Below are 26,519 nucleotides of genomic sequence, written 5' to 3' on the forward strand. Positions count from 1 at the left end.
TCCAAGTAAATTCACCTAATAAAATTCATTAATTGTAATTAAAAATTGAATATTTCATAGACGTCTAATTTAATTTCTTTGTTTTCTGCACAGTAGAAGATCGGTGTTGGAGTGTTCGTCCTGGGAGAATATTTATTACAGTAACTCTTGCCAATACAGGATCTTGTTTTGTTATAACATTTTGACTATGAGAAGTAGTGATGGTATACGCTTCTATTAAAATGGTAACTTTTCTGTACATAGCCCAGTTATTTTAGGATTTAACATGACAAAGTAGGTCAGCAGTTGACTTGGATTTAGAATATTAATTGGTAGGTTACAACTACCCGATAACGGTGAATGGTTTGTGTGTGCTTCGGCTTGTCATCATTACACTTATTGTAATTTCCTCGTGAACTGCAACGTTATTCCTTGTTTTTGAGGCAAAGATCATAAACTGTAGGGTAAACATATAGTACAGGTGGTGAAAATTCCCACTGACATAAGGGGATAAAGCAGATAGTGGGGAAACGCTGAAGGGTAGGTACTGTATTTTATTTTGCAAGTTGACAACCAATGAACCTCTATGTTAGGTTATGTTACAATGTTAGGTTAGGTTAGTTTTGGTACTTTTTGGTTGTTGAGCAATGTGTTTTTCCATGGTTGTCCACTTATAAAAATTTACCAGGACCTACTGTACGTTAGATGGGATACCTATTGAATGAAATCCTCATACGTACTGTACAAGTTCATATTTTGATAAAAACCACCATTTATTAGTAGTATTTGTAGGAATGAATGGTGACAGGAGAAAATGGCCCAGGCCCAACCTTATGACCAAAACTGCCCGACTCTGTTAGGTTCAGTTACTTGCTTGTCTTCCTTGTCCCATGTTGCATTTTTTACCAGGGTCAGCTTGGAAGTCCATTGCCTTCACATCTGCTTTTAAAATTGCTCTATATCAACTGATCCATTGTGGAGTTGGATGTTGCTGCTCTTGACTTAGGCCTTTGTGGAATAGGAGATTCATCAAGGATGGTCTGCAGGAAGGTGTCATCCCACTTGCACGATTGTCTGTTTTATTTGATTTTTACTATCTTAGTTAAATGATCAGATTAGGTTATGTTACATTAATTTGCATAAAACAGACGAATGTTTAAGTGGGATGTAATCTGCAAGAATGCTTTCAGCTTTCTCTTAAAAGACTGTCTTAGTTTGTTAACTGTTCCATTAAACTTACTTTTTGTGACTGTTCATTGACTTGGCTCATCTGTTCAAATTCCACCCAATATGGTTTGTTGGTTATCTAGATAGGCATATTTTGTTATTACCTCATTTTATTAAAAACAAATTGCCCCCAGAGCATGAAGAGGCAGCCATGAGCGTTGACACTATGGAGGAAACAACGGCACTCCGCCAGAAACTGGTAAGTTATTCTACCTGATGTGCTGTACTGTACACCTACTGTATGGGCTCCACAAGTGTACGATACTTATATACCGGTATAACTTCATGGATGTATGTTATCTTGGAATTCAGAATGCTAATTCATTGGCATGATGTCTGAGATATTTTAATGTTGAATTAGTCTTTATATTACTGTATGTTTTGTGTGTGTTCAGTATTTTGAGTACTGTGCAGTATTTAATCCTTGGTGTGTCATTTGTATATTAGGTGGATGAGGCTGCCAAGTTTCTGCTGAACCCAAGTGTAATAAACCATGCCAGTGACCAGAAAACTGCATTTTTGCATAAGAAAGGGTTAACTGAGACAGAAATTGAGGCAGCATTCGCAAAGGCCAAAACAGTTGCCCCAATGGTATGTGACCTTGATTATATAAACTAAAAAGTGATCTAGAGGAAAATGTAATAAGTCCCACTTCATAAACAATATATCATTATAATATTTTTAAAAGGTGTGATTAACGATGTGTTGCTGGTGACATTAATTATTTACTTAAATAGAATAGAAGAAATAGATTTATTAATATCTTTTGTTATGTTATAGGGTGCAGCAGTGAGTAGCATGATGGTACCTCACCCTGGCTCATATTCTGGACCCCCTGCTTCTGCCTATATGTTACCCTCTCATCCTTCAGTGTGGATAAAGATTCGTGATATATGCAACTTTGTCCTCATCTTGACAGGTGCTTCATATGGTATATACCATATATATCAGGTGAGGTTTCTTCATCGTTATTACCCAGTACTGTACAGTACATATGTTGTTTGTAAGGCAGAAAAACACATGTACAGTGACCTAAATTATGTAGGAGAATGTCTGCATGTCTCTGTAGTTAACTCACAAACAGTACATAAAACAATCACTAATTATTAAGAACTTTTATCACTATGAGTTACTGTACATACATCCAGGAAAGGAATTGGAAAATAGCCAGTACAGTACCTTAATTACAGACCTTTCAATCTTACACGTATCACCTACAAGACTATTGAATCTATTCTAAGGAGTCATTTGAAGAACAGTTACCTGTTCATTGATAAACACTACTTTTTTTTGTGGCCAATCCATTAGACTCCAACTATTGAAAGTGGTGAACAACAATGAAACTAGCAAGTGACAGATGGGTCAGATAATTGTGTATGCCAATAAAGATGAAAGTAGCTTCTATATGAGACCATGAAAGACCTGGACAGATACCATAAGTCAAGAGGTGTCAGCTTAGATAATTATTTCTCAAAAAATGACCATGGATCATTAGTGGAGTTACCTCATATATGACTATGGTAATGAATGAATGTGACAACTCAATATGTACAGTGAATTATTATGAAGAACTGTGAATTACCTGTATTATGAATACCTTTTTCCTGTTACTTTTTACATTTGTCCAGGCTCCAGTGCTACTTTTGATTCTGGGCCCCATAATATTATCCCCCCATTTTACTTCTTGTGAAGATATTCCAGCAAATGATCCTAGTTTTAACACTTCAAAGGGTGTTTGAGTGGTACCTAATTTCTACAGTATTGCCTAGGCCTATAATGAATTGAAATGCCTGAGTTTAATACTTCTTTTCCTCGAGGCTATGAGTGAGGAAGTAGCTAACATGGCAAAGTATTCAAGCAAGTTACAAAAACAACAGCTGAATATAGGTACTGCATTGCACTGACTTCATGGGAGTATGTAGCAAAATTGAATTCAAACTAAAGAGTTCCATTTAGATTTCTTTCCCCTTTTTGTATTATTATCTTGATAATTTTTTTTTTACAGTAAAGGAGACTTTTAGGTAGTGTGTGTGTGATAAACACTTATTCTCACTCCTCAGGTCCTGGTGTTTTGGCACCTTATGTACCCACCTCTTCCCTTTTTTCTGAGGTTTGTGTAATCCTTGATCCACCCTTCACAAGCGGGAAAAAAGTATAGGGATTAGCTCACCCAGGTCACTGACCCGCATCAGGGCCTGAGGGGTTAAAAAAAAACCCCATAAATAAATAAATACAGAAATAGAAAAAAATAAAACAGATTAAGAATGAGAAACAATATACTGTATGTACCTTCTGTATACGTATTGTGTGTAAATGATGCAGAAAGTCAGTCATCAGCAGCCTGGGATTTGGTCACAATTTTTTTGATGACATATGGCAGCAGGGTCTACCATTAGACAATACATTATTCTTCCAATATCTTCCCAGGCGGTAGTACCTCCCTGTTTGATACCTACTTACTACACCTACTACAGTACTGTTTTTCAAAAAGAAAAGCAATTACAGTGATATTCCCGTTAGCCGGAACAATTGGTGCAGAGCACTTCTGGGAATGAGAGATTTCCGGGTAACGAGACGACTCTCAAAACCGGAAAAAAACCTCATCCCCGTAATTTTCTGTAATTTTCCGGGTTACAAAAAAATGCTTTCGGAAGTTCCAGAAATTGTCTATTACATCATCTCTCAAACCAGGAAAATATCCCTCAATCCTGGAATTTTCCGGGTAACGGAAAAATTTTCTCTGAATTTTCAGAAAATGCTCCCGATTTTCATCTCTCAAACCCGAAAAAACTCCCCCATCCCCGGAATTTTCCAGAATTTTCTGGGTATCGGGAAAAATTTATTGAAATTTTTCAGAAAATGTGCCCCTCGGAAAATCGTTTCCAAAGGCGGACTTTTCCGGAAAATTCTGGCTTTGGGAACAATTTTCCAAGACAATTTAAATTCCGGCTATCGGAGAGTTCCGGATTTGAGGGATTCTGGCTAACGGAGATATTACTGTTTACATATTCCATTTTGTTATTTTCCTTCCTTAATTTATTTATGATTTAATGAAAATACTAGTGGTCTATTTTTTTAATCAAGTAAAACATCAGCATGGAAGTCTGGTTGGAAGAGTTAACTGAAGAATTGTCCTCCAGAATTAAGTTACCGGTAGTAGAAGTGTTTGTTGTTTTCTCAAGCAGAGTGCAAGAATCACATTAAGAATTTGGATAACATAAAGATGTCAGAATTATACAGTACATTGATTTCTGTACTACATAAATTTGAAAAGTTAATGATAAGAATGTAAATGAAGAATCAGTTGATTTTCTCTTTTTTTTTTATTGTAAAATTAGACACACCAGCTTATTTTACCTGATGATTAAGCACCCTAAAGTTACCTTGGGGGTTAGGTAAGGTTAGCATTAAGGTGTTTAATCATCAGGTGAAATAATCTGGGGTGCCTAATCTTTATGTTTTTTGTTGTTTTTTATTTTCACCATTGAAGACGTATGTAGGTCCTTGTTACCCCTGTAATTAAAGCTTACATTGCCTGTGCAGAAATACATGGGTCCTTGGAGTGACATTGTCTATGCAAACATATTTAGGTCTTTATTTTGATGATCACATTGTTGTTGTAGAAGTACTTGGGTCCTTGGCTGACTGGACGACGTCAGAAGACAGTGGATGAGAGCATGACAGAGCTGCAACAGTCAGTCGTAACTGTCTTGAAGGAGATACAAACCACATTGGCCTCCCTGGATCATACCATAAGTGCACAGAATGTCCACATTCAGGTGAGTTTACTCATGTTAATTATGTAGGATGAATGTGAAAAAAAAAATATTCTGTTCATCTAGGACGAAATAGTGTGTGCAGTATGAATGACTCGAGACCATGAGATTAAATGGTACTGGGGGTGGATGTGCTGCTTATGGGAACACCATATCAAAATACACCTGCTAAACTGAATGGTGAGAAAGTGTGTTTACTCTATTTCAGCCACCCCACAATACATTAGGAAATGGCTTGAGAGAGAGAGAAAGAAGGGTATTGTTGAAAGTAAATGTTGGGACTTTTTGTTAATCTTGTACAGATCAATGCGAAATGGATTTGTTCCTTTCTTTTGAAAGAAATTCTAGGGTTTTTTGTGTGTGTTGTGAGATGGAAGGTTGAAACACGAAACTGATTTTACAGCAGAGGGAAGGGTTGAGGAATCTTTGAAAATTACCTTTAAAGACAAGGGTAATTGTGGCATAGCATTTTCTGTCATTGAACCTGGATTGAATCAGTGATTCAAATTCCTAGCCACATGATTACTTTGAAAGCAAGTGAAACACTATTTGTCAATTCACATACACCTCACACCCTTTGCAGTTATAAATAGGAATTCCTTGTTGACCTTTGAAGCAGGTACAGGTTACGAGGTTGAATCTTTCCTTTTACTTTTTTTTTCTGATTGAGTTTTATTGTAATAATTACAGTACTCCATAAGGGCATTGTAACCTATTGCTAAACACTAACCTCCTGGCAAGTGTGTTCTAGTTGGTGGAAAAGCATAGGTCACCTATTGATGACCTTTGGGTTATAAGCTTTGTTAGAATTATATTTTGTATAGAACTAGAGTAAGAAAATATTCTAGTACATTTTTTAATTTTGGAATAATGTGGCTGCTGTAGCTGGTCTTTGATCATTCCTGTTGTATTTTGTGTTATTGGATACAATGATTTGGGATCCATAATGTTGATTTAAGAGAGAACACATGCTTTGTAGAGTACAGTACTTCTCTTTATCCCTTTCCCTCTCATATTTCCTCCTGAACACTTGTTCAGTCCTTGCAAGTACTCCTCTCTTATGTGAAATGTTCACTTCACTCATGCATAAACCCTGAAAAGTGACTGACTATGATCAATTATAAAACTAACAAGTGATGAACATGAAGACAAGGGTTGTTGGTGGTTCAGTGGTAATGGACAGATCTCTAACTACTATGTCCTGCATTAAATCTCTGGCCCGGGACAGATGTGGGAAGGGTTTTATCCAGTGTGATACCTGCCAAACATCTTAAGGTTTGTCTGGGTACTATGGTTTCCTCCTCTACTGACAATGAAGGTAACAAAGAACAGACTGACCACCCAAATGGCTAGCAAACTGATAAGTTATGAAGTGATGAATAAAAGTAATTAGTAAAGTGAAACTCAAGAGTTTTTTTTTTTATTTCAGGCACTAAGTACCAGGGGAGATAACCAAGGATATGTCACACCCAAGCAGTTGGATCAGTTAAAGGGGGAAATAACCTCTTTGAAGGGGCTACTTATCAATCGGTGAGATAATTTTTATTTATTTTTTATTCATCAGACAGTGTGTGATTTTTCCTTTCTTATTAGGCTTTTTTTTTATTAGTGAGTTGACCCAACTAGTTATTGCATTCATCATTCAGTTGACATTTTTCCTATTTTATTCATGAACCAATGTGTTGACCTTTTTTTCTTTCTTTTTGTCATCAGTGTACAGTATAACTTGATATATATATACAGTTTTACCCCACCTAACGCGGTTTCACTTAACGCGTTTTCGCATATACGCGGTGCCTTGCCAAAGCTGAACTTTCACTTAACGCGGATTTTTTCCACATATACGCGGTGAGTGTCCGAGACGCTATTTTTAGATTTGCCCCACCCGCCACCCGGCCTGACTGCCTGTTTTAGCTCATAAAATTCATACAAATTACCAGGCCAGAATATAATTTACATTGCTGGAATTCTTATAATTTGGTGATCATTTTGAATATAAACATCATATATTTTGCTTTAAACTTACAATTTTTAGATAAAAATTTTTCTCTAGGTAACTATGGTATCTTTTGTGCAAAATATATGACATTTATATTCAAAATATTCCTGGTCTTACAAGGAATCCAGCAATGTCAATTATATTATCCTAACTTTAGTTTGAGGTATTATTTATTAAAATTTAGTGGTTATCCCACACATCTCCTTGGGACGGTTGGTGGGGGGTGGGGGGGAGGGAGGGACCAACCGACCATCTGTTACCCTGTGAAGAATTATTATTTTTTTTTATTAACTGAAGATATTTGTTTTAGCTCATAAAATTCATACAAATTACCCGGTCAGAATATAATTTACATTGCTGGAATTCTTATAATTTGGTGATCATTTTGAATATAAACATCATATATTTTGCTTTAAACTTACAATTTTTAGATAAAAATTTTTCTCTAGGTAACTATGGTATCTTTTGTGCAAAATATATGACATTTATATTCAAAATATTCCTGGTCTTACAAGGAATCCAGCAATGTCAATTATATTATCCTAACTTTAGTTTGAGGTATTATTTATTAAAATTTAGTGGTTATCCCACACATCTCCTTGGGACGGTTGGTGGGGGGTGGGGGGGAGGGAGGGACCAACCGACCATCTGTTACCCTGTGAAGAATTATTATTTTTTTTTATTAACTGAAGATATTTGTTTTAGCTCATAAAATTCATACAAATTACCCGGTCAGAATATAATTTACATTGCTGGAATTCTTATAATTTGGTGATCATTTTGAATATAAACATCATATATTTTGCTTTAAACTTACAATTTTTAGATAAAAATTTTTCTCTAGGTAACTATGGTATCTTTTGTGCAAAATATATGACATTTATATTCAAAATATTCCTGGTCTTACAAGGAATCCAGCAATGTCAATTATATTATCCTAACTTTAATCTGAGGTATTATTTAATACTAAATGTTAAAAACTCTGGAAGGGAGGATTGGTGGGGGGTGGGGGGGAGGGTTGGGACTGACCGCGCGGTTGGAAGAGGGGGGGAGGCAAGGTGGGGTACTTTGATTGACAGATAGTGTCGTGAAGATTATTATTTTTTTATTAACTGAAGATATTTGTTTTAGCTCATAAAATTCATACAAATTACCCGGTCAGAATATAATTTACATTGCTGGAATTCTTATAATTTGGTGATCATTTTGAATATAAACATCATATATTTTGCTTTAAACTTACAATTTTTAGATAAAAATTTTTCTCTAGGTAACTATGTTATCTTTTGTGCAAAATATATGACATTTATATTCAAAATATTCCTGGTCTTACAAGGAATCCAGCAATGTCAATTATATTTTCCTAACTTTAGTTTGAGGTTATCCCACACATCTCCTTGGGACGGTTGGTGGGGGGTGGGGGGGAGGGAGGGACCGACCGACCATCTGTTAGCCGGCTGTGTAGTGTGAGAGGGGGAGGGAGTTGAGTCCATTATTTGAATGGACATTAACTTGGCGACTGTATTTCTCTATTTCTCTTAAGTATTAATTGTGTGCATGTACCATCATAAAATTAAGATGTTATTTTTACTACAACATAGGTATGTGCCTTCAAAAAGTGGAGTTTGGGGGTCGGGCCGGTTTCTATTGGAATTAATCCCATATGTTCTGTTGTTCACTTAACGCGGATTTCACTTAACGCGGGACCCTCTGGGTTCAATTGACCGCGTTAAGTGGGGTACAACTGTATGTATGTATATATATATATATATATATATATATATATATATATATATATATATATATATATATATATATATATATATATATATATATATATATATATATATATATATATAGATAGATAGATAGATAGATAGATAGATAGATAGATAGATATATACTATATAGATAGATATATATATATACTATATAGATAGATAGATATATACTATATAGATAGATATATATATATACTATATAGATAGATATATATATACTATATAGATAGATATATATATATACTATATAGATAGATATATATATACTATATAGATAGATAGATATATATATATACTATATAGATATATATATATATAGATATATATATACTATATAGATATATATATATGATAGATATATATATATAGATATATATATATATACTATATAGATAGATAGATATATATATATATATATAGATAGATATATATATATATATATAGATAGATATATATATATATATATAGATAGCTAGATATATATATATACAGTTAACCCTCACTTTACGCGGTTAATGTAACCCGGAGGGTACCGCGTAAAGTGAGAAACGCGTAAAGTGAATAACATAACATATGGGATTAATTGAAATGGAGTCCGGGCCGATCCTCAAACTCCACTTTTTGACGACACACAACTATGTTGTAGTAAAAATTTTATCTTAACTTTATGATGGTATGAAAAAACAAGTAATATAGAAGAGGTTAGGTTAGGAAAAATAAAGGTTAACATAGGAAAAATAAAGGTTAGGTTAGAAAACTAAAAATTAGATGGAACACTTACGGTCGTAGAAGAGATGGGTCGGCATACGGGGATGGAGGCTGGTTCCGAGGCAGAGGGCAGATTACTGGCCCTCAGGTGAATCACCATTACTAGGTGAAGCACCATCACTGTCACTTACAGTTGTCAGGGCTTCCCTGACAAATCCTTCAGTCATCTTCACTGTCACTATCACTGGCTTGGGCTGGCTGTGGTGGGTTGCAGGCGAAGAACTCGGTTATGCTTTTTTGACGGCTGGTGTTTATGTTGTCTTGATACACCGTGATGTACGGCTCCATAGCCTGCACCAGCCGGGTATTGAAGACTTCATAGCGGTCATCGTCATTGTCGCGGGAAAGGAAGGACTTCATTTTCTCTGCACACTTCATGGCACACTTAATATCATTATGAGTTAAACTGTGTTCTTCGGAGAATGATGCACCTTCTTCCTCCTCTTCACTGACTTGATCTTCTTCCAACATCTCGTCGGCAGTCACTTCAGGATCTCTGATCACCTCCAGGATGCCGTCGTTGGTGGTCTCGGAGAAGCCTGGAACTGTAACAGTCTGCGCAGCTTCTCTGGCAAGGTCCACTGCTACTGCAACATTCTGAACCTCACCAGTCACAGATTGACTCCTCCTCTCACCTGGTATTCCATGCAACACATGTCTCCATGCATGACGAATTGTAGCAATAGACAGCTGATCCCATGACTCCACCAAGAAGTCCACAGCTTTCTTGATGTTAAATATTCTCCAGAATTGTTTGAACAGTATTTTTTGCTGTGCCAACTGTTGATCCTCATCTTCTTCGCTCTTGCTATCGGTGGTTGTGTCACTCAGGTTACGCAACTCTTCCCTGGTGTTGGTGTAGTCGTTCAGGAGTTTGAATTTTTTTGTTGAGAATGCAGCTTTTACATTACAGATTAACTCTTGGTCCATGGGCTGTAATATAGATAATATAGACGTAGTGTTGGGAGGAAGGAAGACCACTTTTACGTTGGGGTGACGATCTAACAGTAGGGGCGAGTGTCCTGGTGCGTTGTCCAGCAGCAACAAAATATTGAATGGCACATTCTGTCGCTCACAGAATTTCTTTACATCGGGAACAAAACAGTCATCAAACCAGGAGAGGGACAGTGTAGAGAACATCCACGCCTTACGTGCGGTCAGCCAGTGGACATTTAGCTTGGTCATGTCCATGGTTTTGTAGGCGTGCGGCTTGCGTGCTGTGTGGATCACCGATAACTTGAGCTTACAGGTACCGGAGGCATTGGTGGTAAACAGGACGGTGATGCGTTCCTTCTGCATTTTCCGGCCCCGAATCCTGCTGGCATTCTTTACAACGAAGGACTTGGAAGGTAGCTTTTTCCAGAAAAGACCAGATTCGTCCATGTTAAACACCTGGTCGTCACTGTACTGTCCTTCCTCCATAATCTCATGTAAAAACGGAGGAAATTCCCGAGCCGCAGCACGATCAGCACTCGCTTCTTCACCACCAATGTTTATATTGGTGATCTTGTTCCGGATCTTAAACCTCTGTAACCACCCAGAGGAAGCATTAAAGGGTTTGGGCTCTGTAGTTCCCATCTTTCGTGCCACTGCCATGTACAGTTCACGTGCGTAGTCCTTAACAGAGCGCGTGTCGACCGCCATGTTCCGTCGCGCCTGACGCACCAAGTACCTCACAAGTAATTTTTCTGTCTTGAGAAGCACCTGGTTGTGAAAATACTTGATCATAGAAGCACCTGTAGACTTTGTGATCTTCATGTGCTCCTTTATCTTGGCTGCATCCTTCTTTATAGTCCGGATCGTAGATTCGTTCACACCATGCTGGCGCGCCAAATCAACCTGCCTTGTTCCTTTCTCCAACTCTTGGATGATGGTATACTTCACCTCGTAGCTTAAGGAACGTCGTGTCTTCTTTGGCTTAGTGCCGCTGGGTCCAGGTAAGGAAAGGTTTCTCTCTGGGGGTGGTGGTGGTCGGCGGAAGCCATTTTACGGAACAATGGATGCACGTTTACACGGTGTGGCCTTGAGGGATGAAACTGCCGCGGCTAGGTCAAGCGTCGTCTTTCCTCCCTCCCTCCCTCCCCCGGGTGGACACGTCATAATACTTTAAGCCAATTACAGCTAGCAGCAGAGGGGGGTAGGGATGCATGGCCAATCACAGTCCGATACGTCATATGACGTCAGTGATAACGCAACAAAGACACACACTGCGCAACCTTACCGCGTGGCTTGCCCAAGCGGAGGGAGGAGGAGGGAGAGGCGAGGAGCACAGGCAGGCAGGCGGGCGGGTGGGGCGAATCTAAAAATAGCGTCGCGCCGGACACTCTCCGTGTAATGGGGTTCACGTACCGCGTAATGTGAGCACGTTAGGCTCTGGCAAGGCACCGCGTAAACGTGGAAACGCGGAATGCGGGACCGCGTAAAGTGAGGGTTAACTGTATATATATATATATATTCTACTGCATTTCACTTTTACTTGTCAATCTAATGAGTTGACCCTTTCAGTTTTACCTATCAGTCAGTGAGTTGATTTGTTTACTTTTCAGTTTTGCTCATTAGCCAGCAAGTTGAGCCATCCATTTCTTTAACTTTTATCAAGACTCTTTAATGTTTTAAAAGAATATAACATATAGCTGATAAACTGTACATACTGTTAATGGAGAAAAATATTTTTTGTGAGCTGTGCATAGAATGTGTATAGAACACTTATTTTTTTCCAATCGTAGGCGGACATTTCCATCCACCCCAAGCATGGCACCATCCATCCCCTCCTGGCAGCGGAGTAAGGCAGTGGAGAAACCTCTGGAAACTACTACTGTCACATCTGTCACTTTGTCGAACCAGGTGATCTTTATTTAGGTTTCACATTTAGCTCTTTTATGTCATGTGGCATTAACTGGCTCTCTCAATGAGTGAGAACATTTTTATTTCACTTACTTGTTAACAGTGAAAAAATTTTTTGTATGTTATCTTTATTATTTTGTTATTTTCATTTTTGTATTTTTATTATAAATTTTACTTACCGGTATCTGAATCATCATCATCATCATCAATCATCATCATCATCATCATCATCATCATTATTATTATTATTATTATTACCTTACATTTTCACCTCCCAGGCCTTGATGTGGGTCAGTGACCTGTGCCCGGGTGGGCTAATCCAAAAAAAAAAAAATCCTGAGTATACATGTAAGGCAGACCCGGATAGAGAAGGTTAGGTTAAGTTCTACAGACTTTCATTCTCAAACAAATCTTTCTTTTTTCAAAATTAATTTTGGGTTAACACTAGAAATGCAGGGGGGTAACTTGGGGATAGTGGACAACAGTATTCACCTGGGGATTGGCCTGTCAGCTTATCCTACCTGAAGTTTAACCACGCCAACAGAAAAGAATGCACAATGAGGTTATTAAAGTAGTATGGTAACAAAAATGCAAAAGAATGAACCTCCACTCCTCAGTGTGAATGATGAACCCTAGCTGAACCACTGCATAGCTGGTTTGGTGCTTTTATTGGAAAATACTGAGGATCCATTTAGGAGTGTGTGGTGTTACCTGGGGAGCAAATCTTCGGATGATAGTGGACCTCTGTAGTCACCTGAAGATAGGATCTCCCTCAGCATACCCTTCATGATGTATAACCACCCCATCACTACCTGGAGGGCTAATCTTAGATTATTCATAAATGCTAAAATTGTGAATGGTTGCAGTCTTGACTTCTAAAGGTTTGAGAAGTTAGGTCACAGTCTTGGTCTCACTGTTCTGCACTCATCATCACCATTTTACACCCATTTTCTATGTCTGCATGGGTTAGTCGTAAAGTAAATTTGAAACAAGTTTTACTGCTGGATACCCTTCCTATCTCCAACCCACTTATGCAGATTGGGAACTGGCCATTTTATGTAGGATAATCAAGTGCCCTCTTAGCTGGCTAGGCAGAATGGCTACTCCTTGAGGTAATCAATGATTACCCACCTACCCTAAAATAAATACTTTATACTGTCTGCCATCATCTTATGTTCCTTATTTTTCTGTGACTATTGGAACTCTTCGTTCTTAATTGAAATTATGGTCTGACTGACAACTCTCAACAGCAATCCTCTATGATACCATGAAGTTTTGTCCATTTCTCACCTCTATATGAACTTAGTTGCTCTATTCATTTCTAAAAATAGACACCTTTCATATGCAAGTTGCTAAAATTGGTATTGTCATTCTCTTTTAATGTATGAGCTGACTGACCTGCACAGGGCACATTGTCAATTATTTTTCTGCCAGTATCATTCCTATAATATCCATTTCACCTCGCTACTTCTGGGGGGCCTGTATGTCATATTCATATTGCTCATTCTTTCCTTCTTTCCATAAAATATATTATCTTTTAATCCCAGGTTGAAGTGATAGAGACAGAAGAAACATCTTTGCAATCTACAAAACTTCAAGAAGACTTAAGTGAGATGGACATTGGTAAGTGTTTTGATTTTCTCTTGACCTATATTAAAGTTTATGTTAACTTTCATTAACAAAACCAGAGATGTACAGTTGGCTCCACTCCTGTGTTTACCACTTAACATTGCCAATCCTCTCTCTCCCTAAGGTCTGAACCCTGAAGTATGAATTCGAAGCATTCTGCTAGTGAGCAGGAGGGAGAGTGGAGGGATGTGTTGGGGTAGGGGTACTAGTACAGTACAAGGGTGAGGATGGAAAATGTATCAGTTGGGAGGGATTACAGTGCAGGATAATGCTGTGACAATACAGTAAAGCCTTGAATAATGACAGTAATGTGTCCTCCAATATTGCAGTGTAAGGTGAATCATTAATTACGATTAAAATAAGTAATAATAATAAGATGTGTTCCAAAGTCTAACCTCATATCTTTTGTGTAGCTTTTTACCCTCTTTAACCTCCAAAGCAGTAAAATGAATGAAAAATGCAAACTATATCTTTAAATAATGTTTATGAAAGCCCCTTATACAATATAAATGAATAATAATATGGTCACACAAGAGGAGATGGGTCGCCATTGTTTTCATAAGAAACTCAAGAAAATAAGACCATGGTTGTAGCTGTAGTAAAATTAATGTAAAAAAAATATTATATGTTTTAAGTAATGTTATTTAATGTTAATAAATGGAACAATATAAGTAGCTAACCACTAATGGTAAAGAAAAAAGCGAGATAGATTGGGAACGCCAACGTATACGTGCTCATTCAAGGAAACATAGCGTCATTTATCTTATTAAGAATATGTACAAAAGATTCATTATTGTTTATCACTGAATATATATTTGATGGAATTAATCTTTATACTACAGTATAAGCAAAATGAACAATACAATTCATTAATACTACGTAGATCATTAAAACACACAAGAGGAGACGAGATGGCATTGTCTTCGTTTGTTTACAACCGTGACAATGGTTCTACATTAGAAACTGATGAAAATAAGACCCTGGGAGTCGAATCACTGCAGACACTTTACAGAGTAGAATAATGTTGTCCTCTCATTTCAATGAGGAAATTGTGATGAGAATACAAAGACATATGATACTCAGTATTTCAAGCAAGAATCATAATTGTATGAAGTAAAATCATATTTGTCTGATAATTCCATTATCTGGTTACTATATGGCATAGGCAGACTTATATCAGAATGGTATTCGGACGTTTGGGTCACGGATGTTATGGCAACGTGCTGTATGTAGAGTGGACAATTTGGGCCATGGACCAAAAATATCTCGATTGTAAATTATAATCCCCTTAATACCCCTGAGAACCTTCCAGCCTGGAACCTTTAGGTTAGGTTAGATTATTATATTGTTATTTATATCACTTTGACCTATTACCCAAACATCTGGGGATCATGGTCCATGGCTCAAATGTCTGGGGGCTGTGGCCCTTGGCTCAAACATCCGGGGGCCATGGGCCATGGCTCAAACCTCCGGGGGCCATGGCCCATGGCTCAAATGTCCAGGGGTTGTGTCCCATGGGTCAAACGTACATTCCGCCAGAATATAGAGATAGTCGAGGAGTAGTATAAGGTGCAACAATTAAAACACTCAGAATGTGTGGGAAATGATATTTATTCTAACACATAATAATGCTTGAAATACTGCGTATTGTTTTCTGGATGGAATACCCCCTCGTGTTCCGAGGGAGTGTGCAGAAGTTCTGGCCCCTGTGCTTGCTCGCCTCTTTCGCCTTTGCCTCAAAACCCAATCTTTTCCTTCTTCTTGTAAGTATGCCTTGGTTCAGCCCATCCCAAAGAAGGGTGACCATTCTAATCCCTCTAACTATCGCCCCGTTGCCCTAACTTCATCCCTCTCTAAGATTTTCAAAACTATCTGGAACTCTCATTTTCTCCATCACCTTGAAAGCCTTTCTCTTTTGTCGGATCACCAGTATGGCTTTCGTCAGGCGAGATCTACTGGTGATCTGCTCTCCTACTACACCCATCTTTGGTCATCCTCTCTTAGGGATTATGGGGGAAACTTTCGTCGAGGCCCTCAACATCTCCAAAGCATTGACAGGGTATGGCACAAGTCTGCTTTCTAAACTTCCCTCTTATGATTTCTCTCCCCCACTTTCTCTAATCTCTAGCTTCCTTGAGAACTGATCCATGGCAGTTGTTGTCGAGGATCGATCTCTCGGTCTTTCTCTACCAATAGTGGTGTCCCACAGGGTTCTGGTCTTTCACCTTCTCTCTTCCTTCTTTTTATCAATGATTTACTTCACACTACAAATAATTCTATCCATTCTTATGCTGATGATTCTACTCTTCACTCTTCTTCACATTTTCCCCTTCCCCCTAACTCTCGAATTAAATCTATTTCTAGAGCCGATATCATTACATCTATCAATGCGGATCTGTGCAGCATCTCCGAATGGGGAGGTAGAAACTTGGTTATATTCATTAATAATAAAACTCGGTATTTACCAATTACACTTTCAAATTAAATAATCTCCCACCAATCACATTTCAGGACACAATCATCTGCCAAATTCTAAAATAGATAAGCTAAGCCTCACCATTTCCTCTAATATGTCATGGAAGCCACACATCCTCAACGTTCTTAAAGCTGCCTCCCGAAAGCTGGGAATGCTGTACAGATGCCTTAGCTACTTCACTCCTGAGCAGTTGCTTCAAGTATATAAGGGATTCATTCGTCCTAACGTGGAGTACTGCTCTCATATCTGGGGTGGCTCTTCTTCTGTCCAACTGTTAGATAGGGTGGAATCAAAGGCATTTTGTCTTATTAACTCTTCCCCTTTAGTTGACAATCTTTCTTCCCTTTCTCTTCACCACAATGTTGCTTCACTCTCTCTTTTACAGGTACTTTAACTGGCAATATTCGGTGGATTTGGCATCCTGTGTACCGCCGGCGAGGCCGTGGGCTCGTAACACGTCTTGCCCGCGGTGCCCACCATTTGTCTGTGGATATCGGTCACACTAGAATAACCCATTATAGTGCATCCTTCTTTCCTCACACAGCCAAACTGTGGAATGCTCTGCCTTCTTCTGTGTTTCCATACTCATACAATGTCTCAGTTTAAAAAGCTGGTTTTCTGGCATCTTCTTGGTGTAGATTAATATAACCTTTTCCTTTTCTATTTTTAATTTCTTTCTATTCTTATTTTTTCGCCCCCCTAGGCCCCATTGTGGGTCGATGACCTGTGCCCGGGTGGGCTATTCCCCATAAAAAAAAAAAATACTAATTGCCTCATGGGAATGTTAGGGTACAACATCATTCTACTCTGTATATTGTCTGCAATGATTTGACTACCAGAGTACAAGTTGGGTGGTACAGGCTGGGGGAATCGAGGGTCCCACTAGCAACTCTGTCCATAAAACTATTATTTAACACCTTTAAGAGACAATAATATCACTTTACATCATACAGTGCACATTTAATAATAATAAAAATAATAATAATAATATTTTTTTTTTTACCATTTAATCTTACAAGGTTTGACACAATAGAATGACAGTATGTGGTTTGCTGATTCTATACTAGACTGCTGCCATCTGAAAATTTTTTCCTAACATCAAGTTTGTGTTACAGTAAATATGTGGTGCCCAATTCCTGATTGTTTTGATTGCCAATTAATTCCTTCACTATGATGTCTTCTTATCTATTTTATTCTGACTACCGCTAGACAATTTTATAAAGTTGGGGAAGTTCCATATCGTAGTCAAGAGGTTAAACAAAACTTTGTTGCTTCTACAAGATAAAGATTCAAATATATCCATAATCCATTTGCTTATACAGGGGGGGCCCCAAATTCGTGGGGGTTAGGTTCTTAAAATGGCCGTGAATCGCCAAATCCACGAATAACATTTGTGGGGGGAGGGGGGGGGGTTACATTTTAATTTGTGTACAAAGAAATGTATATTCCCTTTATGTGTTTGCCCTTCGGACAATTGTTTATTTTACCTGTAGTGTGTGTGTGTGTGTTTGTGTAGACACAAACACCACACAAAACACATACAAATTTATAATAATTGGAAAATCCTCTCACAAATATTCATCAACGAATTTATTAAAAATGTGACAGTCTATCTTCAAGTCCGTGCTCTATTAATAAAGTAATGGAGCACGGACTTGAGGGAAGGCTCACATTTTTAATAAATTTGTTTCTGATTATTTGTGAGAGGATTTTCCAATTATTATTTATTTGCATGTGTTTTGTGTGTGTGTAAACACATATATACAATACAGGTAACGGGAATTACTGTCTCTAGAACGAATGGCTCCCTGTCCCAGTCGCGAAAATGCCAGCAACTTTAAAACCTTTAAAACTACCCACAGACATTCTTTGGTAAATCCAGGGTGTCATCCACGAATAACAGAGAACCGCGAAGTAAAAACCCGCAAACTTGGGGGCACACTGTAATTGCCCTCTTTTACATATGAATACACTCATCCTATTGTAACTTAATTATTTTCATCTGGTTAGTACAAGACAATTACTCTCAGCTGAGGAAACCCCGTCGGGATTGAAAACTCAGTGGTAAACACAGGAGTGGAGCCAACTATACAGATATGAATTTTTATTAAATGTTCCTCATTAAGGCCTCAGATCTATGTTCAGATGAGTTGAAGAAATATTATACTTGTATTCTTTTCTAACCACTACTACCCTAAGCCAAGTGACTCTTGTAATACTGTACAGGACAACTTATTAGAGGGTTCTTCCTTAGACAAGTCCCTCAATATGAACTTTTTCTTTGTACTGTACAGTACTTGTATTGGTAATTTTAAGTGATTTTTTTTAAGTGCCTTTTAAGTAAGTTATGAAGCCATGAGATATTGTACGTGAGACAGAGGAAGATTGAAGGTTAAAGGGGGGGGGGGATACAGAGAATGTTTTGCATGTACGACTATGTACTGTACAACTGGACAGTACCTGGACTGTAGATGGAAGAATCTACAGATGACATGCAAGACTGGGTTGTGTTGAAGATTTATAAGAATCTAATTTTATATGTAATAGGAGAAGGCCTCTAGGAGACCTGGAATAATAATAAAAACATTTACTGTATATAATGGAATGTTAATAAAAACATATATAGCTGATATAAAATTGAAGGATAACCATTAATTAGTAAAATTTGCCTCTTCACTGCAGAAGCTGTGATTATTACATCAGAAGCTGCTTATGCAGACAAAGAAGTACTGAAAGGAGAAATTGTGGCTGTTGATCCAGAAGAAAATGGACATGATAAAGATGAACTTAGTGTAGGTGACAGCGGTTCCTTTCCTGACTCATCTGATGAAATGTCACAGTGAACCACACTGTCCACAAGGCGAACCGGACACTTAGTAGTTTAGGTTAAAGCTGAAAAATTTTTATGCCATGTTATAAATTTATTAGAGGTGATAGTAATAGGAGTTAAGGCTGAAGAATGTTTGATGCCATATTTTGTTTATGTTACACTATTTTATACAGTATTAATGCTATAGTTCTGTTATAATATTAATTACTGTATGTGATTTTAAACAGTGTTCCAAAAATGTTATCATAAAATATGTGATGCTTCATATTCCACTAGAGATACATAATTTTTCTAATAAGTTCCTCGGGTTTGTACTGAACATTTGGGGCAATGTTCTATTTTGTATTAACATTCGGGATCATTCACACCTATGTGGCGTTTTGAATTAATGTAAATTAAACTTTTGCCTGACGATCAGACACGCCACTGTGGCTAATAGCTAATTTTCTCTAAAAGTTCCTGGTCAAATTACTTCAAATTTTAACACCACATTCCTGCATGGAACCAAATTTTACGGCTAATTGGCAACCCGTCTACATGGGGTAGATCTTGCGGCCTCCAGACAAAGACAACAGTTATATGTCTGGCTCAGTAAGCGAGAGGTGTGTGTGTCCCAAGCATGATTTAAAAATGGCTACCATGGCGTTTGCACCACTATCTCCAAATATTTATTACTTACAACCTCGACATTTATTCTTATGAAGTGATAAAGTGAAGTGTAAAGAAATATTTATAATGAAATACAGTATTGAAATATTTTTTAATTTGTGAGACGTTGGTGCTCTGGCCACGTGGCCAAGTGTTATCTCCAAATATTTATCAGTTACAACCTCGATATTTATTCTTATGAAGTCATAAAATGATGTGTATTGAAATATTTAAAATGAAATAGTGAAATATTTTTGGAATTGGGACATTGGTGAAACGGCTACTCATAATACAGTACAGTAGAACAAAAGCATGTCATAATATATAGGCCTAGCTTGGAAAAATAATAAGTGATGGTGAAATGTAATGCAGTAAAGGCATGCATATGGTGAATTATAATGAGTATATTGTGCTTATTTGAAGTGTATTCGTAAGGCCATCGCCATTATCGTGCATATGCCAAGGCCTACTTCGTCCGAGTGGTAAGTGGAAATATTGCCAAAATTTCAATTTTTGTAAAACAAAATTTTACTGGTCTATTTCTCTTCCTTAGTACCGGGTATGTGTACAGTAATAATCCTTCATCAAAAAATACTTTAAAATTATTTTGAAAAAAAAAAAAAAAAATAGCAAGAAAAAAATATGGGCATAAATATTTCGGTGACTGCGCGCCTAACCACCACTTTTTACATTTTATTCTTTAACTCCGTTATTTTTTATATTATATTTTTTCTGATTATACCATCGTCTTCCTCATGATTTATTCTTTCTTGTCATCTGCATTTTATACTGACTGATGCAATGATGTGGGTACAGCAAGAAGAGGAATCAACAGTAAACTCTTAACTTTTCACTTATACTCGCCAGTTTTTTTTAATATATATATATATATATATATATATATATATATATATATATATATATATATATATATATATATATATATATATATATATATATATATATATATATATATATATATATATATATATATACATACAGTAGTACCCCGATTTACGCGGTCAATTGAACCCACAGGGTACCGCATTAAGTGAAATCCTCGTAAATGGAACAACAGAACATATGGGATTAATTCCAATAGAGACTGGCCTGACCCCCAAACTCCACTTTTTGACGACACACAACTATATTGTAGTAAAAATTTTATCTTAACTTTATGATGGTATGCACAAACAAGTAATATAGAAGAGGTTAGGTTCGGAAAAATAAAGGTTAAGTTAGGAAAAATAAAGGTTAGGTTAGGAAAACTAAAAGTTAGGTGTAACACTTACGTTAGTAGAAGAGATGGGTCGGCATACGGGGATGGAGGCTGGTTCCGAGGCAGAGGGCAGATTACTGGCCCTCAGGTGAATCACCATTACTAGGTGCATCACCATCACTATCAGTTACAGTTGTCAGGGCTTCCCTGACAAATCCCTCAAAGTCACCTTCACTGTCACTATCACAGAACAATGGATGCACGTATACACAGTGTGGCCTGGAGGGATGAAACTGCCGCGGCTAGGTCAAGCGTCGTCTTTCCTCCCTCCCTCCCCCCCCGGGTGGACACGTCATATTACTTTAAACCAATTACAGCTAGCAGCAGAGGGGGGTAGGGATGCATGGCCAATCACAGTCCGATACGTCATATGACGTCAGCGATAACGCAACAGACATGCACTGCGCAACCTTACCGCGGGAGCAGGCGGGTGGGGTGAATCTAAAAATAGCGTCGAGCTGGACACTCTGCGCGTATATGGGTAGATGAACCACGTAAAGTGAAAGTTCGGTTCTGGCGAGGCACCGCGTATTTGAGAAATCGCGTAAAGTGAAACCGCGTAAAGCGAGGTAAAATATATATATATATATATATATATATATATATATATATATATATCGTAGCCACGAATAGCGCTTGGAAAAAAATATCTTCTCGATTTCTGGTCATTTTACGCTCTTATAAGTGGTCCTGACACAGCTCGTGAAATAAATTTCGGCGTATCCCGTGTGTTTATGAATTAGTTTGTTTCTCTGTAAACATCAGCCTGTTCTGTAGTATTGTATGCTGGTACCAGTCTTTTGACATCTTGTCACATTTAGGTGTTAAAAAATCAAATCCATGGCTACAAAGTTTTGTATACATGTTCACTTATTTGTCACAAATGGAGTAGTTTTCATTCTTAATGATAGATAATAACCACTTGAAAAATATTAGTCACATTAATAGATACATAGCTACAGGAATTTGATATCATATTTATAAACAGAATATGAATCACCACAAAGAGTACGTAACATCCTCAAATTTACGGGTAGAATGAAAATTACTGGTAGTAACAATTAATTTTCCCGTTTATAAAGGTTAGAGGAATTTTCATCATCGTATGTGGGTATTAATACAAGAATAGTTTTCTTAATTTATTACATTTGCCTTTGTGTGCTTAACACAAAATACCAGTACAGAATATGTATAATAATCAATAGATTTATCACACTAATACTGTATATAACTCTTTGATATGATATAGGAACTTAATCTGGTACTTTTAGATATTTCAGTAAGCAGAAAACTAATTACATTGTGTCAGGCTCTCCGTGAGGCTCCAAAACAAACAAAGGCTTTTTTTTTTCTATACAATACATGCCTGATGGCAACTGTGTTAACAGTCTTGCCTATCCCCTGGCCTCCTGCATTTTATGGGCTGGTGCCCCGGGGTTTGTGGCGGTGAGTGTGGGGATACCAATTTGGACTTGCCCAAAATCACCCATCAAGTAATTATGGCTAAACCACAAGAGTGTGGAAAATGGCCTTAAAACATTGAAGAGGATAGCAGGTTAGGTGTGTTACAGGAAACGGCCATGCAGCACTGGCTAACATGTGGGGATGACAGGCTCCAGTGCCACAGAAAATGGCTCACTGTATAGACTCAGAATTGGAGACTTGGGGAAAATTCATGGACTGAGTTAGTCATTATAATATGGTTTCTTTGTATAAATACAGTATAACATAATATGGATGTAACATAATGTTGACTGGACTCAATTAATGTGCTATATTCAGGGATTCCTGTCTTGTAATAACATACATAGTTTGTGATAGGCTGCTCTATCAAGAAATTATAACATCTGTAAATGAATTACCCTGTCTTCTTTCACATCTTGCTTGAGTTCGAAACTAAAGAATCATTTTACACGAGCTGTTGTTCGCATGTTTCGTAACTAAAGATTCATTTTACACGAGCTGTTGTTCGCATGTTTCGTAACTAAAGATTCATTTTACACAAGCTGTTGTTCGCATGTTTCGAAAATAAAGATTCATTTTACACGAGCTGTTGTTTTAGAGGCCGGCAAGGCAGGCCATGACACTTAGCCGGGACCTTCGCCGTTACAAGCAAATAGTTAGTATGAAACTAGGATGTGTTCAATCCTTCAGCTTTTTATATGTGGAGTGACGGAGCTGCTGCAGTGTGGTAACCTGTGTGGCCTGCCGCTAACGACCTAGCTAGTTGGTACAGTGTGTTACCTCACTAGGATTTGTGTGTGCCACTAGCCCACTACAGCAACTTTTTAACATAGTGCTCACACCCTTGATGATGGATGTGGCCTCCAGTGTAATCATGTGTACATGAAGTCCAGTTGGCCAGTCGCCAAGTGACGTCAGGCCCCACCTTTACCAACCATGATTCATATTTTGTACGTTCTCCTTAATATGCTTCCACTCTTTTTAATTTATTATTGTTAATACATTATTGTTTTTATACTTATTTTTCCTTTGGTACAATCATTCATAGTTGAGAGATAAATGCAGAGTTAATCATAATTCGTGCGAAAATCTAACAACCTTTAACAAATACCTTGACAACATCTGTAAATCACAGCACTGAACATAAAATGTAGTTTTTTTTTTTTTTACGGGCATTAGCCCACCCGGGCACAGGTAATAACCCACATCAGGGCCTGGGGGGGGGCAAAAATATACGGTAATCATAAATAATAATTATAATAATAATAATAATATCTATTATTATTATTATTATTATTATTATTATTATTATTATTATTATTATAACAATAAAATTAATAGCAATTTAATACAAAAAAAATAACCATAAATAAATACAAAATTTAAAAAATAAATCAAGAGTGAGAAATTATATATGTTGTGTTGTCCAAGTAAGAGAAACAATTGAGACCCTGCAATTGTGTGTAAATGAGGCAGAAAGTCAGATCAGCAACCTGGGACTTGGTCACAATTATTGTGATGCCATATGGCAGCAGAGTCTACCATTAAATAACACATTAAGCTTCAAATATCTTCCCAGGCAGTATAGTACCTCCCTGTTTGGTAGCTGCCTATCTACCTACTACCTGAACTGTATAAATATTTAATCTTTGACCATTTAGTTGCTCATTGCAATACAGTGTACTGTACATGAATTTTTAAGTGTAAATATTTAGTTACATTAATTTCACTATTGTAAAGCTCAATGTATTGTATATAATGAGTCATTAGTGTTCCTTATATCATGCAAGTTTAGACTTATTATATTTCCTATTTTTTATAACCCAGTCCCAGCAAGTTTGAATGTTCTTCCCCACCTGAGAAATAAGATATTTTTTTTTATATATAAACTAAGATACACTTCATTATGGCTTGTCTTTTTTTATTTCATTCCCTAACCAGGTTTATCCATAACCTCAGCCTCTCATGCTGTCAACAGACATGCAAAATGTGGGCTTCTTAGTCTTACAATATTGTTCAGCGACACTCTTTAATAAAACTTACGACTAGCCATGAATGAAAAGGGGAATTTATTGTTTATATACAGCAATTGTTTAAGATTATTTATAGAATAACTCGATAATTCTTTGCTATAAGTCAGTGCGTATTCTGTTTAAAGAGAGCTTTGAAGCAAAACAGAACTGACACATAAGGTGAACCAGAAATATTATACAGTGGTCCCTCGGTTAACGAGCACAATTCGTTCCAGAAGGTTACTCGTTAGCAGAAAAATTCGTTAACCGAAACCATTGTTTCAATGGGTTTTTGGGTAATTGGTTCCAGCTCACCGAAAATTACATACAAACTAAAAATAAATACAGTAAAGTACACCTACTTTGAGGTGTGCATGTAGAAGGCTCCTGGTTGATGATGATGATGATGGGAATTAGAATGGGGGTGGAGGAGAAGGGAGAAGAGAAGGCATTGGGGTGGAAGAGAAGTCACCCCGTGCCGCCATTTCACCCATAAAATTTTAGTTCACTAGGTGTAATTCAAGATTATTTTCTTTAAATCAACACTGCACTGCACTATATATTATCAATATGTAAAATATATTTCAAAATGACCAATAATTTGACTGGAAACACAGAAAAAAGAGTTTATTTTGAAGAGTCTCAAACAAGATGTTCCTTCCTCTGAACCTGTAAACAAACTGACGCCAAGCTTGGTGTGTTGAGTGGCTGTTTGGAGCGCATAAAACTAGTTTCCTGTACTTCAATTTTGTTCAATAATTGTTAAAATGACTAAAAAATTTAATATAAAACTTTTAAAATGATTGAATATTACAACCTTGATATTCACTAAAATGGTAAGGAATTTAAGCCCTAGAACCGATTACTGTATTGTTGGACTAATACGACAACTAGTAAGCAAGCAAAAACATGTTGAGGGGCGCTCGTAAGGAATTCGTTAATTGAGGGATTGCTCGTCAACCGAAGTGAAGAATCATATAGAAGGTAATTCGTTAACCAAAATTTCGTAAACCGAGGTGCTCGTTAACCGAGGGATCACTGTATACTGTTATTCTTTTTTATCCAATGGATGGTACAGTATCTTATTTTACTGTTTCAAGCATATGCTGTACTGTCAAACATGAAGCACAAGCTTGGTATGGGTGATGTTCCATACCCTATGCAATGACTAAATTGTCAGTTTTTGTAATTGTTCTAGATTTGCCAGACGGTGGTGTCAATTTTAGTTAGGGATCCAGAAAACTTCAGTTGTGTCTGCATTCCACCAGGTTTTTAAAATGGTAAAGAATTTGAAAAATGTAGAACAGATTACTTTCTGAAATCGGCAATAAAATTCCAATGTTCATAAATGTATTTCATCCCAATGCACATTTGTTCAGTTTGTGACATTTCCTTGAAACAAAGATTTCCAGCCAAACTTTTTTGTTAAACACAAACTATAGTCCTGTTCAGTATTTCCACGCTAACCTGGCCCGTAAGCCAAGTCCCTCGTCTATAGCTACAAATATCTGATTGGTTCATAGAAAATGTTTATGTAGATGTCCATTTATTCAAACCAAACGTGTTCACAATTGAGAAGCAGGCCTGTTATTCTCTAAAATAATGTTAAATACTGTATCTGGATTATCAAAGTGCATATGATTTCAAGGCATTAGCACTTCAAAGAGGATGTTAGAGAATTTAAAAATATTTATCATAAAAGGTCAAAGTCAAAGATGAAATTCACTTTCGAATGAAGTCTTTTCATTATTTCTTTGTTTATACCAAACATAAAGCAAACAGAAACAAATGACACCAAACATATAGC

General features: G+C 37.1%; 1 protein-coding gene across 1 annotated transcript; it reads left to right on the forward strand.

The window, feature by feature from the left end:
* Window positions 1-323: 323 nt before the first annotated feature.
* On the forward strand, window positions 324-20,922 carry LOC121863260 (peroxisomal membrane protein PEX14-like). Its single transcript, XM_042361817.1, has 9 exons — window positions 324-342; window positions 1,341-1,405; window positions 1,654-1,797; window positions 1,987-2,157; window positions 4,830-4,985; window positions 6,412-6,512; window positions 12,257-12,374; window positions 13,922-13,997; window positions 19,162-20,922. The coding sequence occupies exons 2-9, from the start codon at window positions 1,358-1,360 to the stop codon at window positions 19,320-19,322; spliced, it is 975 nt and encodes a 324-aa protein (XP_042217751.1). The 5' UTR covers window positions 324-342; window positions 1,341-1,357; the 3' UTR covers window positions 19,323-20,922.
* Window positions 20,923-26,519: the final 5,597 nt, after the last annotated feature.

The sequence above is a fragment of the Homarus americanus genome, unplaced genomic scaffold, assembly GCF_018991925.1.
Source record: "Homarus americanus isolate GMGI-L3 unplaced genomic scaffold, GMGI_Hamer_2.0 scaffold46197, whole genome shotgun sequence".
NCBI lineage: Eukaryota > Metazoa > Arthropoda > Malacostraca > Decapoda > Nephropidae > Homarus > Homarus americanus.